The sequence below is a fragment of the Bos javanicus genome, chromosome 7 (genome assembly GCF_032452875.1).
Source record: "Bos javanicus breed banteng chromosome 7, ARS-OSU_banteng_1.0, whole genome shotgun sequence".
Taxonomy (NCBI): Eukaryota; Metazoa; Chordata; class Mammalia; order Artiodactyla; family Bovidae; genus Bos; species Bos javanicus.
The window spans coordinates 38,499,337-38,516,204 of record NC_083874.1 but is presented as its reverse complement, the minus strand read 5'-3'; the positions used below and the strand labels follow the sequence as shown (position 1 = coordinate 38,516,204).

The window sequence follows — 16,868 nt, the reverse complement described above, 5'->3', positions numbered from 1 at the left end:
GGAAGGAAAGTTATGACCAACCTAGATAGCATATTCAAAAGCAGAGACATTACTTTGCCAACAAAGGTCCATCTAGTTAAGGCTATGGTTTTTCCTGTGGTCATGTATGGATGTGAGAGTTGGACTGTGAAGAAGGCTGAGTGCCGAAGAATTGATGCTTTTGAACTGTGGTGTTGGAGAACTTTTAAGAGTCCCTTGGACTGCAAGGAGATCCAACCAGTCCATTCTGAAGGAGATCAGCCCTGGGATTTCTTTGGAAGGAATGATGCTAAAGCTGAAACTCCAGTACTTTGGCCACTTCATGCGAAGAGTTGACTCACTGGAAAAGACTCTGATGCTGGGAGGGATTGGGGGCAGGAAGAGAAGGGGACAACAAGGATGAAATGGCTGGATGGCATCACCGACTCGATGGAAGTGAGTCTGAGTGAACTCCGGGAGTTGGTGATGGACAGGGAGGCCTGGCGTGCTGCAATTCATTGGGTCACAAAGAGTCGGACACGACTGAGCGACTGAACTGAACTGATGCTGTGCCTGATGGACCATTTAAGTAAGAGCTTTGTTTTCGTTGTTATTGTTTTAGAGTTAGTTTGACTGCTGTGCAATTCCCTCCTTCAGGCCAACTTTAAAACCGCCTCAGGCGATAGGTACAACCGCGGCCTCACCCCCACCCTATTCTCCAGCGTAGGCAACCCCTATGTGACGTCACGGTTACCTCAACTTCATAACCACGCCCCTGAATACGTCATAGTGTCCTGGGCATCGTAGGCACATGGCGCAGCTGGACAACCCTGGAAAGCGCGAAGCGAGGGGCGCACTCTGAGCCGGAATGGGCGACTGGAAAGGTTACATCAGTGCAGTGCTTCGGGACCAGCGCATCGACGACGTGGCCATTGTGGGCCACTCGGACAATCGCTGCGTGTGGGCCTCGAGGCCTGGGGGCCTGCTGGCGGCCATCTCACCGCAGGAGGTGGGTGTGCTCACCGGGCCAGACCGGAGCACCTTCCTGCAGGCCGGGCTGTGCGTGGCGGGCCGCCGTTGCTGCGTCATCCGAGACCACCTGCTGGCGGAGGGTGACGGAGTGCTGGATGCACGCACCAAGGGTCTGGACGGGCGCGCCATCTGCGTGGGCCACACGCCTCGGGCGCTTCTCGTGCTCATGGGCCGGCGGGGTGTGCATGGGGGCATTCTCAACAAGACGATGCACGAGCTGATCCATGGGCTGCGCTCACAGGGCACCTAGCAGGACAGCCAGCCAATCCAGAATAAAGTCTGACCTGGGCGTGGTGGACTCACACTTGAGTTGTGAGGGCGAGTGGGGGAATTGCTGATGAGGAAGGTACTTTACTAGATCCTTGCAGAAGGGTGCCTGGTGAGGTTGGTATGAGTCCAGAGGCTTCCCAGTCTCCTAAGCTCTATCTCAGGACCTCCCATGGGTGCCCTGCCTCTGGACTAACTCCCTAGGCCAGAGTCCGAGGGCCTTGGTGCCTCCCCAGGGTCCCTAGGGACATCCAAGCTGAGGAGGCATAGCCTCCTCAAACCCTCCAACTCAGACCTGAGTATCTTTTCCCACAAAACTTCCACAAGTCTGTGTGGGACAAACTCTAAAGGAAGTCCCCTCCCCACCCTCCTGCACCACTCCCTAAGCTGGGGCCAGTGTACTTCTCACCTCCAACTAGCAAGAAGAAGCATTAGCAAGGGCTCTGGGTGGGTAACATGATGGGGTTGGTAGCTTGGAGAACAGCTCTGGGGCTTCCAGGCCCTTGCATCCCCCCACAACACTTCAAAGGGGGTGGATGTGGAGGTGGGGAGTCAAGTGTTGTAGACCATCACAACTAGATGCAGGGCCCTACAGTCTTCCTGCCACTTTGGGATCCAAAGGCCCCAGAGATGTCCCTGGACTAGAGGGAGGAGCTTTGGCATTGCCCGCACTTTGCCTCTCCTTCTGCAGACCTCTGTTCAGGGGGCCCTATGGGGGAGGAGGAATTGAAAAACTTGTGTGGGCTTAAATGAAGCCTGGTTTACTGCCCAAAGGCAGAGTATAAAGGTGGGAGGGAAAGTGGCTGGTCTCTGCCCGCTGCACACTGGGGCCCAGGGCATGGCTTCTCTTGCCCATCTCCACCCTCCCTCTCCTTCCTCCAGTAGCCCTGACGGGCCCCCACCTGTCACTTGGTTTCTGGAGAACTGATTTTATCCCAGAGAAGGGTAGGGAGACAGGTAGAGAGCAGAGGTCAGCCTGCTGGGGTTGGGAGATAGAGGTGCACAGAGCCCTCCTTTCATTTGCCTTAAGGTAGCCCTCAAGGTGGCTTCCAGGGAGTTTGAATTGTGGATTGGACTCGTTAGGCAGAGTCAGGAGGATTGTTGGGGAGAGCTTGTTGGCTGGCTTTCCCAGGGCACAGCAGGCTCTCTTTCGGAGGGGAGACAGTACTGCTGAGCCCCAAACCATGATCTGTTCCTCCTCTCCAGATGGAGAGCAAGCAGATTTCCAAGTGCACAATAAGAGTTTCATTTCTTTCTTTTCTTTTTAATCAGGCAGTGTTAGGAAGGGGCTTGTAGTGGAGATGCAGAAACCCTGGGCGAGGATGAGGAGAATGGTATCATGGAGGAAGGAAGGTGGCAGGGAGGGGGTGAGAATTCAAGCAGTGACTCAGGCACCCACATCTGTGCCCTAGCAAACAGCTGTAGGTCACGTACACGGACTCACCCTCATTCCCACCCAGCCTAGTCAGAGTTGTGTGTACACAGGGACACAAGTGCAGGCTTTCAAAAACATATGCAAAGGACTCACAATCATACCCAGATACCTTGCAGTTGGCATGCAGCCCCCCCCACACGCACACATACACTGACTCTCAGCCGCACAAGCCGAGACCCAGGACCTGTACAAGCACCAGCACATGCCCAGTCGCACCCCTCTGCCCTTCCACCCTGGGCATCTCAGACACAGGCCCCTTCTGGCTCCAGGCAGCCATCTGGGCTGGAGTCTAGAGACGGGTGGCGTTGTGGTGATGGGTCATGGCAAGGCGGGGGGAGGGTGTGGCAGGGGGCAGTTCCTCCAGGAAGACCCTGGCGGGCAGTGGGGGTGAGCGGGGCTCGGCCCTGGCACAGCACAGGGTGGCACGGGTGATGAGGCGGTCCAGGGGCTTCAGGGAGTGCATCCATAGGGGCAGGAAGTCCCATGTCTGCAGCCACTTTGGCAGGCACCCGGGGCTGCGACTCTGCAGCACGCTGACAAGTACCACGAAGGCCAGCAGGGCCCCGAAGGGTGCACCCACACCTACCATAGCCCGCCAGCCTGCCATGGAGAGCCCAAACACCATCGAGGGCAGCAGCAGGAAGCACAGGAGGAGGTAGAGGACAGCGAACCAGCGATACTTGGCTGTGCGTTTGCCCAATGCCTTGGCCATGCGGATAGGCAGGCGCGTGCAGGGCATGGGGTACCACAGCAGGATGCCGGAGATGTTGAAGAAGAAGTGGCAGAGGGCAATCTGCAGGGGAGAGGGCAGAGGGGCGGAGGCGGGCATGGGCCCTAGCTCCTGAGTCAGGATTAGATGACGGGAACACCGGCTCTGGGCAGCAGGAAAGTCAGCACTGAGGGCTAGCACGCCCCCAGTGAAACACTGGTACACTTCCGGACCAGTGGGTACATAACTGCTGCCCTAAACTCTCCACATTTCTTCCCACTAAGCCCTCTCTCAGGAGTTCCCCAGCAGATCCCATCCAGATCCAGGAGCTGAAAGATTCATACTGATTTCTGGTTCAGAAGCTCTGGCCTCCTGAGTGGGCAACATCCTGGCTTACCAGTTACTCCTTTGCTCCTAGAGCAGCAACCCCTTTGCTGTCTGCCCCCCAGTCCTTGATCCCCCAGATGGAGCCAGGCCCCCTCCTAACAGCACCCCTTCCCTAGAGTGTGAATCCCACCGACTCTTGTTCATTGATTGGCATGTGTGCGCGCTCAGTCGTGTCTGACTCTGGGTTCTCAGCAATGTCTCCCTTGTTAGACTCTAAGGTCTTGATGGTGGCGCCAGATATACTTTGCCCATATGATTTCCATAGAGTCTGGCATAGCAGGTGCCCCCTACTAGGCAGTCAAAAACTGTTTGGTACACACTGTCTACATGGGTCAGGCTTCAGGTGCCAGTCTTAGCCCTGCCCTCCCTCTGGCAGGGCTCCTCTCCCAAGCTCACCTGGAAAGCACTGGACAGCTTCTCCCGGGGGCTGGCCAGGGCAGCCAGTATAGCCGTGGTGGTGGTACCAATGTTAGAGCCTAGTGTGAGCGGGTAGGCGCGCTCAATGCTGATCACACCGAGGCCTGGGGGCAGAGGAGAGGGCATGGGCTCCCCAGCTCCCTCCTTCAGTCCTTTCCCTGCCGGCCCCTCCCCACCCGAACCTGCCTCTGTGTGAGGACTCACCGATGAGTGGGGTGATGGCTGAGGTGAACACAGAACTGCTCTGGACGACAAAGGTCATGCTGGCCCCTACCACCATGGCAAAGTAGCCTGTGGCCCAGGTGAAAGGGGTGGGAAAGTCTGCGAGGAAACTGTCAGTTGGATCAGTGGGAGGGGATTGAGAGGGGCAGGGACGTTTCTTGGGGAGGAGGTCTCCAATGCCAGCTTCCAAGTGGCACCTTGTCAGTCTCCTACTCAACAGCGGCAGCTTCTCCTGGTCCTCCTTGATCTTGGATTAAAGACCCTTCTTAGCCTGCTTCCATCATACTTTTGCTCCCTTGTTCCTTCTGCCTGGGATAGCTTCCTCACTCCTAAATATTCATGCTCAGGACTCAGCGTGGATATCTCTGCCGCTGGAGAGCCCTCCCTGACCCCAGTCCCCAGGCAGACTTTGCTTCTCCTTCCTCTGAACTCTCACAGATCCACAAATGCCCCTTATTCCAGCATTTGTCATATGGCCTCTGCCCATGCCAGGTGGGGTCCCCAAAGCTCAACGTGAGGCTTAAATGGTGTCACTGCCCCAACCCCCCAAGTGCCCCCATCGCCCTGGATAAAGTCCAGGCTCTAAGTGCAACCTGCAGGGCCCTGATACCTCGCTGACCTCTCCCTGGCTTTGTCCACCTCACTCACCGAGCTCCCACCACAGGGCTGGCCACCTTTCTGTGCCACAAGCCTGCCTCAGAGCCTCTGCATGTACTGTTCCCTCCACTCAAAAAGCTCTTCGGCCACGTCTGACTGCTTCACATGTAGGTCCCTGCTCAAATGTCACCTCTGCACAGAAGCCACTGACCACCTATCAAAAGCAACTCTTCCATACTCTATTTGCTGTTTTTGCTTTCTGTTTGGCAGTTACTGTTCTCTTTTATCTAAATTCATCCCCCCTCGATCTTTTTTTTTACTGTCTTCCCATATGTGCTATGAGCCCCCTGAGGGCAAGAGCCATCTCTGTGAGGCTCACCTCTGTATCCCTCACACCACTCTGTGCTTGGTACACAGAGGGAACTTAATGACTGTTAATTGAATCAAACAATGGCCTCTGGGAATCCCTTTGGAGCCACCTGCTGGAACGGAAGCAGCCACAGATTCCCAGCTTGTCAGCATCTCAGGGACCTCATATATCACCCAGTCCAACCTGTTCTTTGTTCACATGGGGAAACTGAGGCTCAAAGATGGTAGGGCTTTACCCAGATCACACAGTAAGGCAGTAGAAGTATTAACAAGATCCAGAAGGCCCGTCCTGGGGCCTGCCCACCCACCACTTGGGGCTCACCAGTGTTGATAACCTTCTGAATGACCTTGGCCACCTGGCCCTTGAGCAGAGAGTTGAGCATCTTGACAAGGAGGATGAGACAGGTGCACAGGAGTGCCAGGGAGCCAGCCAGCAGGATGAGCCCCACAGCTAGGTCAGGCAGCCCCGTGTCCACAAAGATGTGGTTGCCTGTGGGGTTGGGGAGTGGTATCAAGTTGCTGCCCCCTCAATCCGGCTCCCAGCCCCCAACCTTTGCCACCCTCTTGGACTCAGAGCCTCATGTTCCTTTAACCTCTACATGAGAGCCTGACCCCAGCCCAGGAGCTAGGCTGGCCAACAGATGTCCTCCTGGGCTGGAAGCAGCAGTGGCCAGGTGGAAGATAGCCCTGCCTCTGCCAGGCTCTTCCCTGCTGGGCTGGACATCTCCCATACTGTGGGCACTCACATTTCTCCAGGGTGGCATTCCTGAGCATCCGGCTGGTGTTGGCCTCTGCCCTGGGCATAGGAGTGGGAACCTAGATTAAGAGGAGAGGTCAGTTCAGTTCAGTTGCTCAGTCATGTCTGACTCTTTGCAACCCCTCGGACTGCAGCACACCAGGCTTCCCTGTCCACCACTGACTCCCAGAGCTTGCTCAAACTCATGTCCATCAAGTCGATGATGCCATCCAACCATCTCATTCTGTCATCCACTTCTCCTCTTGCCTTCAATCTTTCCCAGCATCAGAGTATTTTCTAATGAATCAGTTCTTCAAATCAGGTGGCCAAAGTATTGGAGCTTCAGCTTCTGCATCAGTCCTTCCAATGAATATTCAGGACTGATTTCCTTTAGGATTGACTAATTTGATCTCCTTGCAGTCCAAGGGACTCTCAAAAGTCTTCTCCAACACCACTGTTCAAAAGCATCAATTCTTCAGCGCTCAGCTTTCTTTATGGCCCAACTCTCACATCCATACATGACCACTGGAAAAACCATAACTTTGACTAAGTGAACCTTTGTTGGCAAACTAATGTCTCTGCTTTTTAATATGCTGTCTAGGTTGGTCATAGCTTTCCTTCCAAGGAGCAAGCGTCTTAATTTCATGGCTGAGATTCACATAGCAAATTTAGGAAAATGCATTCTGAGACTGGGGCTAAAATGCGGGTTAGGGAGAGATGGGGATGGAGAGGATACAGGTGGTCCTTGTGACTGCATGCCCCTGGGTGCTTTGCTTGCCCTCTGTTTCCTCTAGTGATGAAATGGGGGTGAAAACATCTGCCACAGGAGAATCTGGCTGAAGTTGGCCCTCAGAATACTCTACTGCATCAACTCACTGATCTGGCTCTCACCGGGGCCTGCAGGGGCCTCCTGATCAGATAGCGTCTTGTCCATGTTTCTCCCACCTCTCCTTGGCCCTGGATGCTGCTGACCATGGCCCACTTCTGGAAACTCTCCCTTTCCCATCTTTTATTATCAATCCCTGCCTCAGTGCCCCCCTCTTCCCTGGTACCCTTGCCCCATCCTCTCCCTTCGGGCATCTAGCCCAAGTTCTGGAGTTTTCCTCAATTCCTTGTCCAGAGAGGATGGAGCCGAGGGCCCAGGCCCTATATTTCTTCCCTCCCCCTCTAATGTCAGTGAAGAGGAGAGGGTTCCCGAGGAGGTCCTTTAACTCAGAGGGCCCAGGGCCAGGCAGATTGCCTAGATGAGGGGCTCAGGCTGTGTGTGGAGGTGTTGGGAAGCATGTTGGGTCTAAAGGGGCAGCAGCTGCTGAGCTCCAGGCCACTGTCACCATCCAGAGGTGCAGCCCAGCTCAGCCAAAGGGCCTGCTTTTACAAGAGAAACCAAAACTCTGAACATTTAGATAAAATCTCCCAATCTGTAAATGTTGGCAACTGCTTCAAGATGTACTTTATAATTCTGTGAAGGCCAGTCTGACCTGGGGACAACTCCTTTGTAGCCTTCTTGAGTTAGGGATTTTTTTTTTCCTGGCACAGCTTGTAGGATCTTAGTTCCCTGACCAGGGATTGAACCCAGGCCCTTGGCAGTGAAACTGTGGAGTCCTAACCCCTGGACTGCCAGGGAATTCCCTAAGGAGTTCTTTTTAAAAAATGCAAGCTGAGGCTCCTTACCTTTCCCCCAGCATCCTGTCAGTGAAAGGAGAAAGTGGGCCAGGCTTGGCTGCAGAAAACCCATGTCACGAAGGACAACTTGGGTCCTGGAAAGGGGTAGTGACTCCTTGGGTCCCTAGCAAAATGCAAGAACCACAGTGTCTGTCACCACATTCTGCCACCTGTGGGAGCTGATATAGACCCTGGTCCCATTCTCCCTAAGGGGTCAGCAGCTCACACCCCTCTGACCTCCCTGGGTGCTGGGGGGAGGGGCTCAAGTGGGGTATGGCACTTGGATTTACAGCTCCTTTATGTTTTATTCTAAATTGTGTCATTTAAAAAAAATGTATGTTAGAGATGGGCTTCCCTGCTGGCTCAGATGATAAAGAATCTGCCTGCAATGTGGGAGACCAGGGTTCGATCCCTGGGTTGGAAAAGATCCCCTAGAGAAGGAATTGGCAACCCACTCCAGTATTCTTGTCTGGAGAATTCCATGAACAGAAGAGCCTGGTGGGCTAGAGTCCATGCGGTTTACAAAGAGTCAGACAAAACTGAGTGACTAACACACACTTGTTAGAGATAAGAACTACTTATGGCACATGACTTTAAATCGGGGCTTATTTTAGTGGCATGTAGTCCCGTGAGTGGGGCAGCGCACTCATCTGTGCACCCATATTAGAGCCCTGCAGCACCTTCAAGCCTTGGCCATAATCACAGGCTGAGAAGTCAGAGAAAATGGTCTCTGATGGGCTTGATTGCAAAAGCTGGCTGGGAAAGCGATGGTAACTGGGAGGGAGCCAGGTTTTTGCTATCAGGCAGATCTGAGTTCAGTCCTGCTTTTTATCCCAACTATCTTGCGCAGGTCATGCCACCTCACTGAGCCTGTTTTCTCTAAAGCAGGATAAGAAAAGAGCTGTGCTCAAACCCCAGCTGAGCACTCCCTGCTGTGTGACACTGGACCTAACATGAAACCTCTCTGAGCCTCCGTTTCCTTGTCTGCAGCGTGCGGTCCATAATGCAGCCCACTTCTCCCCAGGGGCTAGTTGTGAGAAATCTGGAAAAAGAAAGTGTGGAATTTATGTGCCTGAAGAGACAACCCAAACTAAGGAGACCTCTGGCAACTGAAAATGTGAAAGTGTTAGCTGCTCAGTCATGTCTGACTCTTTGTGAGCTCATGGACTGTGGCCCGCCAGGCTCCTCTGTCCATGGGATTCTCCAGGCAAGAATACTGGAGTGGGTTGCCATTTCCTTCTCCAGAGGATCTTCCCAGCCCAGGGATTGAACTCAGGTCTCCTGCATTCCAGGCAGCCTTTTCACCATCAGAGCCACCAGATTAAGCTCACAGAGGGATGTGAGCTCCAAGAATTCTCCCCACCACCCCAGCGGGAGGTGGGCGGGGAAATAGCAGCAGTGTTTGGGCCTGTACTGTAGCCGCTCCTCCAGGAGAAGGGGTGTTCTAGGGTCTTTGTTTTCCTGGAAGCAGAGCGTGAGTGCCGTGCTAGTGGCACCCTCTGGTGGCGAAGAGGAGAATTCATTTTTACAACCCTACCTATCACCCCTGGAAGGTCTCCAAGTGGCTGTGGTCACCTGCTGGCATTTATGCCGGATAGTCAGAGTGGGCAATGGACACATATGGTGGGATATACATCTGGAAGAGAAGTCGAAATGGAGAGTCAGGAGTGTGGGGTGTAGTTTACGCCAGGACTTTGGTCCCCCCTCAGTTGCATAGCCTTGGACAAACCTGTCTGAGCCTGTTTAAAATGGGGTTGTGAGGGGCTTCCCTGGTCCAGTGGTTAGGAATCTGCCTGCCAAGGTAGGGGACACAGGTTGGGTCCCTGGTCCTGGAACTAAGATCCCACGTGCTGCAGAGCAACTAAGCTTCTGTATCACAACTACTGAGCCCTCGAGCTACAACTGCTGAAGCCTGGAGCCCGTGCCCTGCAACAAGAGAAGCCACCACAGTGAGAAGCCCACACACCACAATTAGGGAGTAGCCCCCACTCACCGCAACTAGAGAGAGCCCATGTGCAGCAACAAAGGCCCACCGCAGTCAAAAAATAAATAAATTTTTAAAAATGGGGTGTGATAATCCCTGCCTCCCAGGTTGCAAGTCTGTGGAAGAAGCTTCTTTCATCCATTCATGTAGGGTTGACAATCCACAGGGTGACCAAACAGGAAGGTAATTCCCAGGACAGTGTCAGGATCCCCTGAGCATCAAGAGTTGTTGGAATACTAATACCAACTCTGGCTTTTTCTTTCACCATCTGGAAAATCCCAGACTGCCAATCACATAGGTGCCCTGGAGGCTGGCTCAGGCGATGTTGGGCCTGGCTTGGTGCAAGCTGGAGGCAGTGAGAACAGGTCGGAAGGGGCCACAGGGAGACCCAGTGGCCAAAGGAAAAATGTGTAGGAGGAGCAGCCAGGGCACCTGATTGTGAACCACTTTCCTGAGGGGACTGTCCCAGAGAGAGGGCCAGGACCGGGAGCTTACCTCCCACCCTCTGCCACTCTCCAGGCCAAGGAAATTCTATCTGGACCCTGCTGTCAAGGAAAGGTTTCCCCAGGAGGGCTGGGTTGAGAAACCAGTGCACGGGCGAGTGGTAGCAGGAGCCATGGAGGAACGTGTGAAGACAGGGAACTGGGCAGCTTGCTTCTGGTCACTGGACCTCAAGTTCCAGGTGGACCATGTCCGCCTCACCAGCATCACTAAGAGTTCCATCAGGTGAGGGCCCCGTTTGCATCCTGCAAAGGGAGACTGGCCGAATGCAGCTGCAGGCAGGTGGCGGGGATTTCAGTAAGCAAGGATCACCACGGGCCGAGGAACTCCCTTCCACAGCTCGCTTTTTGATCAAAGTGTGTGACTCACTTTGCAGTGAAGCAGAGGGGATTTTAGTGATTCAGAGAGCTTGGAGAGTGCCCAGTGTGCTTGTGAGGAGAGATGTGTTAGTGGGGTCATAAAGCCACTGCAAAAGCTGTCTGCATGGGTTTTTTGATATCGAACTGCCTTGAATACTCAGCACTGAGCTGGAGCTGTGTGCCACTCAGATGCAAAGGAAGCTTGCAGGGCTGGTTGAAAGAATGTTCTCTGTTCACGCTGGGATAAAGTCCAGGAACATCAAGTAGAGAGTGAAGAAGCTGTGCTGTTTCCTCATCTTTCTTTCTTGATGGCGTTACTTGTATGTCATAATCAAGGGGAAGTAGATACTGTGGATTGGAGAAGGCAATGGCACCCCACTCAATTACTCTTGCCTGGAAAATCCCATGGATGGAGGAGCCTGGTAGGCTGCAGTCCATGGGGTCGAGAAGAGTCGGACACGACTGAGCAACTTCACTTTCACTTCTCACTTTCAAGCATTGGAGAAGGAAATGGCAACCCACTCCAGTGTTCTTGCCTGGAGAATCCCAGGGATGGGGGAGCCTGGTGGGCTGCTGTCTGTGGGGTCGCACAGAGTCGGACATGACTGAAGCAACTTAGCAGCAGCAGCAGCAGATACTGTGGATTATGGTTTTGATGAAGCGTTTTCCTTATTTGATGGCTAAATGAGAAAGTGTGGTAATTGCCTGCTTCTTTGTTAGCCTGGTGTGATGGCTGGTCAATGAGTGTCCAACTGATCCAAACGGAGCCTCATTCCAGGCGTGAGAAGCCAGGAAACAGCAGGAGAACACACAGGACAAGGGGACACAAGCCTGCAGCAGTCTCCAGCAGAAGGAATACGAGTATCAGTACAAGTGGCTGTGTGTCTCCCGTGAGGTCTCCATGGCCTTCTTGTCCTGCTCCTGGGCTGGTTCTCTGTTGGTCCTGGTTTTCCCAGGCATCCTTGTAGCGCTCTCTCCCTGCCTTCCTCTGCCCACATTACCTGGGCAGAGCTGTCACTAAGCAAGTCCCTAGATCCCGATGGGGAGAGACAGCCCTAGAATGCAAGACCTATGCTCGGGGCCCTGAAGCGGTAGAACAAGCTTTAAAGGGTTTCTTAGTCTCTTGGAGCCTATTTCTTTACCTGTGAAACCACAGGGTTGAGCCAGATCAGTGGTTCTTCAACTAGTGGGCTTGTTGAAATGCAGACTGCTGGGCTCCATCAGATTTCTTTTTTCTAATTTAGTGGGTCTAGGAAAGGGCCAGATGCTTTGCGTCTCTAGTGGGTTCCCAGGTGGTAGGTGTGCCGTTGGCCCACACTTTGAGAACTGATCTTTGGGCTAATTCAATGACATGCCAACTCTAATTGATTAGCAATGGCTGCCTGAAGCTGGTGTGAGCCTGGGAGAGTGTAGCAATATCCGCCACAGGTGCAGTATCATGGCAGAAGTGCCCCCTACTTGTCCTCCCAAGCTAAAGGATTGCCAAGGTCTCTGGTGCTGCTGCTGCTAAGTCACTTCAGTCGTGTCTGACTCTGTGCGACCCCATAGACGGCAGCCCACCAGGCTCCCCCATCCCTGGGATTCTCCAGGCAAAAACACTGGAGTGGGTTGCCATTTCCTTCTCCAATGCATAAAAGCGAAAAGTGAAAGTGAAGTTGCTCAGTCGTGTCCGACTCTTCTCGACCCCATGGACTGCAGCCTACCAGGCTCCTCCGTCCATGAGATTTTCCAGGCAAGAGTACTGGAGTGGGTTGCCATTGCCTTCTCCGGCCAAGGTCTCTGCAGAGATTTTAAACAGACCATGACGCTAGCAGTCAGCTGTCTGAAGAGGGAGTCTTCTCATCAAGGCTGGACCCGGTACTCACCTCTGTGGGGTCTGGGTAACACCAGACCCGGATGAGGCTGTGATTTCTCAGGGACTCGTCCCCCGAGGCAAGGCTGGTAATCACAGACTTGTCCAGCTGTGGGCAGTGTGGGTGGTGGGTGTGAGGGTGAGGTCCTACAATCCCCTGGGCCCCACCCCACACCCACCTTGCCTCTACCTGGATGATGAGCTTAGTGAAGGGCTCCGTGATGATCTTGAGCAGGTCAGGGGCATCGCGGCCGCCGCGGATGTTGAAGGAGGCCACCACAAGTCGAGTGATGCAGTGCAGGTACCCTGTGGCAGCCTCCAGGGGCAGCAGCACCAGAACTGACAACCAGTTAAAGCAGTCGTGTACAGTAGCCCCTGCAAAGGCCCTGGGCAGGGAGGCCACATTGCAGAGCAGGCTGGAGCCGGGAGATGCTCAGACTAGGGGCTCCTAGCATGAGGGACCACCCTCCCCCAACAAGGACAGGCCCCTCCCCACTCCCCCCTCACCGCCGGAAGTCAGTTCTGTCCCCCGCCTGCATCAGGGCCACAATGGTGTTGGTGACGGAGGTGCCGATGTTGGAGCCCATGATGATGGGGATGGCAGAGCTCACCTCCAGCACTGGTAGAAGGAGGCAGGAGCTGGGTGGGGCGGCCACCCAACTCTTGCCCCCACAGTTCCTCCTGTAAGACCCGTTGCCCACATCCCTACTTCAGCTGGCATTCTTGCCATGCTGCTGACTCTGCTAAGCCTTGACATCACAGGTACGAGGGGCATGTGCTGTGTGCATGCGTGTAAACTGACGTTCACATATGCCTACTGCCCCTGCGAATATGTGACTGTGTGTGTGGGTGCGTGTCCATCAGGACATGGGTCCTATATGCAATTGTGCCTCTGTGCTTGTGTGTGCACATACGTACACGAGTGTGATGTCAGTTTCATGTGTCAGCTTGGCTAGTACCCAGTTACTCAATGCACCTCTGATCTAGATGTTGCTGTGATTTCCCTCAACAATCAGTTGACCTTAAGGAAACAAGATTAATCTCAGTAATCTGGGTGGGCCTCATCCAGTGAGATGAAAGGCCCCAAGAGCAAAACTGAGGCTTCCCTGGGGAGGAAATTCCACCTGTGCCCTGTGGTATCAGCTTCTGCCTCTGAGTTCTGGCCTGCCCTTCCCCATGGCCTGCCCAGCCTGCCTTGCAATCACGACAGTCAGTTCCTTGTGATAAATCGTAGATGTCTCTATACCTCCTGCAGGTTCTGTTTCTCTGATTCCTCTGGTTCTGTTCCCCCGACTGATGGAATGAGTGAGTGTGCGGCAACATGGAAGTGAGCCTTCCTGGGCCTGTACTCCCCACTTGCCACCCTTCCTGGCTCCTGGGCACCCCTCCTGGCTGAGACTCAAGGCCACGCTTTGGAGAATAGAGTGGGAGATGCCAGAGCAGCCCATTGTCCTCTGCCCCTGTCTCCTGCTCTTCCCACCCAGAGCCCCAGGTCCAGCATCGAAGCCCCCTCTACTCTCCCTGACCCTGGTGGGCCAACTCACAGCCAGAAGAGACCATGCTGACCACAATGGATGTGGAGGTGCTTGAGCTCTGTACCAGCACAGTCACCAGGATCCCCACCACCAGGCCCGCTACCGGATTGGACAGGATGGCGTTGTCCTTGAAGATGTCGCCAGCCACCTTCCCTGAGGAACATAAGCCAGCATTGTCCGAGACGCTTCGGGCCCCTTCCCTGGCTCCCTCCCCTCTGCCCTACCTCCAGCCAGCTGGAAGGCCGAGCTGAGCACGTCCAGGGAGCAGACGAAGAGGTAGAGGAAGGAAAGCATCAGTGGCACCTTGAGGAGAGTCACGCCAGCCCGGTGCAGCTTCTGGACCAATCCGGGTTCTGGAGACAGGTGGTTGTGAGTGCAGGGGGTAGAGGGTTCTGCCAATGACTGCCAACACCCCTGCTACCCCAACCCAGGCCCACCTGGCTTCCGCTCATCCTCCAGGGCCAGCTTGGCAGGCAGTGGGTCATGGTGCTCCACAACCTCCCCATAGGGGCAGCCATGCTCTGGGAGGGCCACGGGGCCCACGCTGGGGAAGCCATAGGCCGAGGTCCCTGGAATCCTGTGCAAGACTGGGGAACAAGGCTGATCAGGATTTGCCTGAGGCCTCATGTCCCAGGGAGGGTTGGAAGGGTTGGGCGGAGGGCTAGAGGCCTCCCTCCGGGGTGGGGCCATATGCAACAGAGGGCAAACAGGGTCCGGGGTGGGAGTAGCACTCACCCTGTGGGCTGGGCACATAGGCAAAGGCCGCTCCATGCATCATGTGCCCACCACGGACTGGGAGTGGGGAGACAGCCCGGCCTCCCACCTTCTCTCCATAAGACATCATCTCAAGTGCACACTGTGGGCCTGCGTGTCAGATGCATAGCAAAACTGAGTGATAACTGCTGTGCCCCGGAAACTGACACACACTCACATACTCATCCCCCTACATCCACACCCATACACTCACTTGCACAAACGCCCATGGTGTGTGATCCCGAACACACCCCCAGTGAAGCACACCCTCCACCACCACACATACCCAAAGAGGCACACAGATGCTCAGCACAGATTTGGGGATTCATTCATTCATTCAGCAAGTATTTATTGAGCATCTACTCTTTCTAAGGTACTGAGCTCGATGCTGGAGTACAGCTAGCTAAATACAGATACAGCTTCTGCCCCCAGGAAGCTCAAAGTCTAGCAGAGAAACAGATGTCAATGAAATAATCCCTCAGATCGATGGAACGTGGCAACAGGAACAAGCATTCTGATGACAGAGGAAGGTGCCTCCAGAGGTGTCCCAGAGGTACAGGGGTTCACCCTCACAAGTGAACTTCTTTCCCTATCCATCCCTACCCTTCCCCGCTCTGCCCCAGCAATACAAACACTGACGGGACTTTCTGCTGTGTATGAGGCTCAAACCGGGACTGGTTTAGTTAAGGAGGGTCCCCACCCTGACCCCAAGTCTGGGAAGTCTCCAATTTGCTTTAGGACCCCCTGAACTGCCCCAGGAGTTCTCAGTGGCTGTTGGGGTGGGAGTACCCCCATCTACTTCAGCACCCCCACCCTCCACCCCTCAACCTTATTCTAAGGGTCCTGACTGTTGGGGTTGGGGACCATGCAGAGCTGAATTCCAAGCCCTGGAAGAGCATGAGTCCATTCTGCAGACTCTGAGGCAGTGAGCCAGGCTGGGCTGGGACTGAGATGTTACAGGGGATGGGAAATGGGAGCACAGTAAGGACAGGGGCAAGGGGCCCATTTTCTGCTAAGATGGAGATGGGATTGGGATGTGGGGACTCTAGACTCACCTTGGTGTTCTGTGTTTCAGCTCCTGCCAAGCAGCTCAGGGAAGCCCTAGGAGCCTGAGGAAAAGCTAGGACCTTCTCTTTATACCTTTGGGTCAAGGGCAAAGTCCCTAGAATCTAGCTTCCCTCCCTCTGTTCCCCAATTAACTTCATCCCGGAGATTCCTCCTGGTTAATTGCTAATCGTCAGCTCTGCAGGGGGAGTCTGTGGATAGGCTCTTTCCTCTCCCACACAGATACCCAGCCTGAACTGTGACTCAGAACCGGCAAGGATGGCACAGATGATCCCATGTCCCTAGGCAGAGACTCTGATGTCACTCAGGCACCTCATTCCCAGAGTCCCCAGAGACGCCACGGCTCTGGCCTCTTTCCCTCATTCTTGGCCAGACAGTACTCCCCAGGAGGTAACCCAAACACACTTTATACTTGCTTTGCCTCTGAGTGTCCTTAAGGACATTTGAAGGAGAGAGAGTGTGTGATGGAGGAAACAGCAGAAGACAATCTCAAAGGGGCTGTGTAGTGCTCAACCGTGGAAGGTCCACAACCCTAGATCTGAGATATGACCCAAGAGAATGTGAAGCCCCTACTTGGATGGGGCAGGGCCTGGTCTACACTTTAGAATGGTTCTGGGTGTGGAAGGGTTGGCATGAGTCAAGGGGAGTGAGTCTGGAAGCAGAGAGACCAGGTAAGAGGGTGATGAGATGGTCCAGATGATAGAGGATGAGGTCTGAATCTAAGTGGGAAGAAAAGAAACGGAGAGGAGAATGTGAAGAAAAGAAACGGAAAGGAGAATGTGCGCTCCCGGGATGCTTTTTATTGAAATTTGAAATTGTTAGGCCCTAGTTGTATTCTTTGCGACCCCATGGAATATACAGCCCATGGAATTCTCCAGACAAGAATACTTAAGTGGGTAGCCATTCCATTCTCCAGGAGATCTTCCCAACCCAGGGATCGAACTCAGGTCTCCCGCATTGCAGGCGGAATCTTTATTGTCTGCCCAAGTAGTTGTTATGCTTGGGCAGAACAACTGGTGTTGGGGGTG

General features: G+C 54.2%; 2 protein-coding genes across 4 annotated transcripts; one reads left to right on the top strand and one right to left on the bottom strand.

Annotated features, from left to right (window-relative positions):
- Positions 1-736: 736 nt before the first annotated feature.
- PFN3 (profilin 3) lies at positions 737-1,279 on the top strand. The gene has a single exon (XM_061423086.1). It carries the CDS (start codon positions 827-829, stop codon positions 1,238-1,240), a length of 414 nt encoding a protein of 137 aa, XP_061279070.1. The 5' UTR covers positions 737-826; the 3' UTR covers positions 1,241-1,279.
- Positions 1,280-2,500: 1,221 nt separating this feature from the next.
- Positions 2,501-15,928, bottom strand: SLC34A1 (solute carrier family 34 member 1). Of its 3 annotated transcripts, XM_061423074.1 has the most exons (13): positions 15,831-15,928; positions 14,758-14,886; positions 14,460-14,609; positions 14,247-14,375; positions 14,032-14,175; positions 12,995-13,106; positions 12,678-12,873; positions 12,501-12,596; positions 6,140-6,209; positions 5,716-5,883; positions 4,410-4,526; positions 4,185-4,309; positions 2,501-3,485 (listed from the first exon to the last, which is right to left on the bottom strand). In XM_061423074.1, exons 2-13 carry the CDS (start codon positions 14,864-14,866, stop codon positions 2,982-2,984), a joined length of 1,920 nt encoding a protein of 639 aa, XP_061279058.1. In that variant the 5' UTR covers positions 14,867-14,886; positions 15,831-15,928; the 3' UTR covers positions 2,501-2,981. The 3 variants fall into 3 exon arrangements, 2 of the variants coding, with proteins under 2 accessions (XP_061279058.1, XP_061279059.1); XR_009737511.1 differs by lacking the exon at positions 2,501-3,485 and having other exon boundaries at positions 4,221-4,309; positions 4,410-4,537; XM_061423075.1 differs by lacking the exons at positions 2,501-3,485; positions 4,185-4,309; positions 4,410-4,526; positions 5,716-5,883; positions 6,140-6,209 and adding an exon at positions 10,271-10,983.
- Positions 15,929-16,868: the final 940 nt, after the last annotated feature.

Excerpts from the sequence above, each read along its gene's own strand:
- PFN3 (XM_061423086.1), top strand. The coding sequence starts at position 827 with ATGGGCGACTGGAAAGGTTACATCAGTGCAGTGCTTCGGGACCAGCGC.
- SLC34A1 (XM_061423074.1), bottom strand. The coding sequence starts at position 14,866 with ATGATGTCTTATGGAGAGAAGGTGGGAGGCCGGGCTGTCTCCCCACTC. Across the intron at positions 14,610-14,757 it reads CTATGTGCCCAGCCCACAGG|TCTTGCACAGGATTCCAGGG; the intron begins GTGAGTGCTACT and ends CTTGTTCCCCAG. Across the intron at positions 4,310-4,409 it reads AGCCATCACCCCACTCATCG|GCCTCGGTGTGATCAGCATT; the intron begins GTGAGTCCTCAC and ends CTCTGCCCCCAG.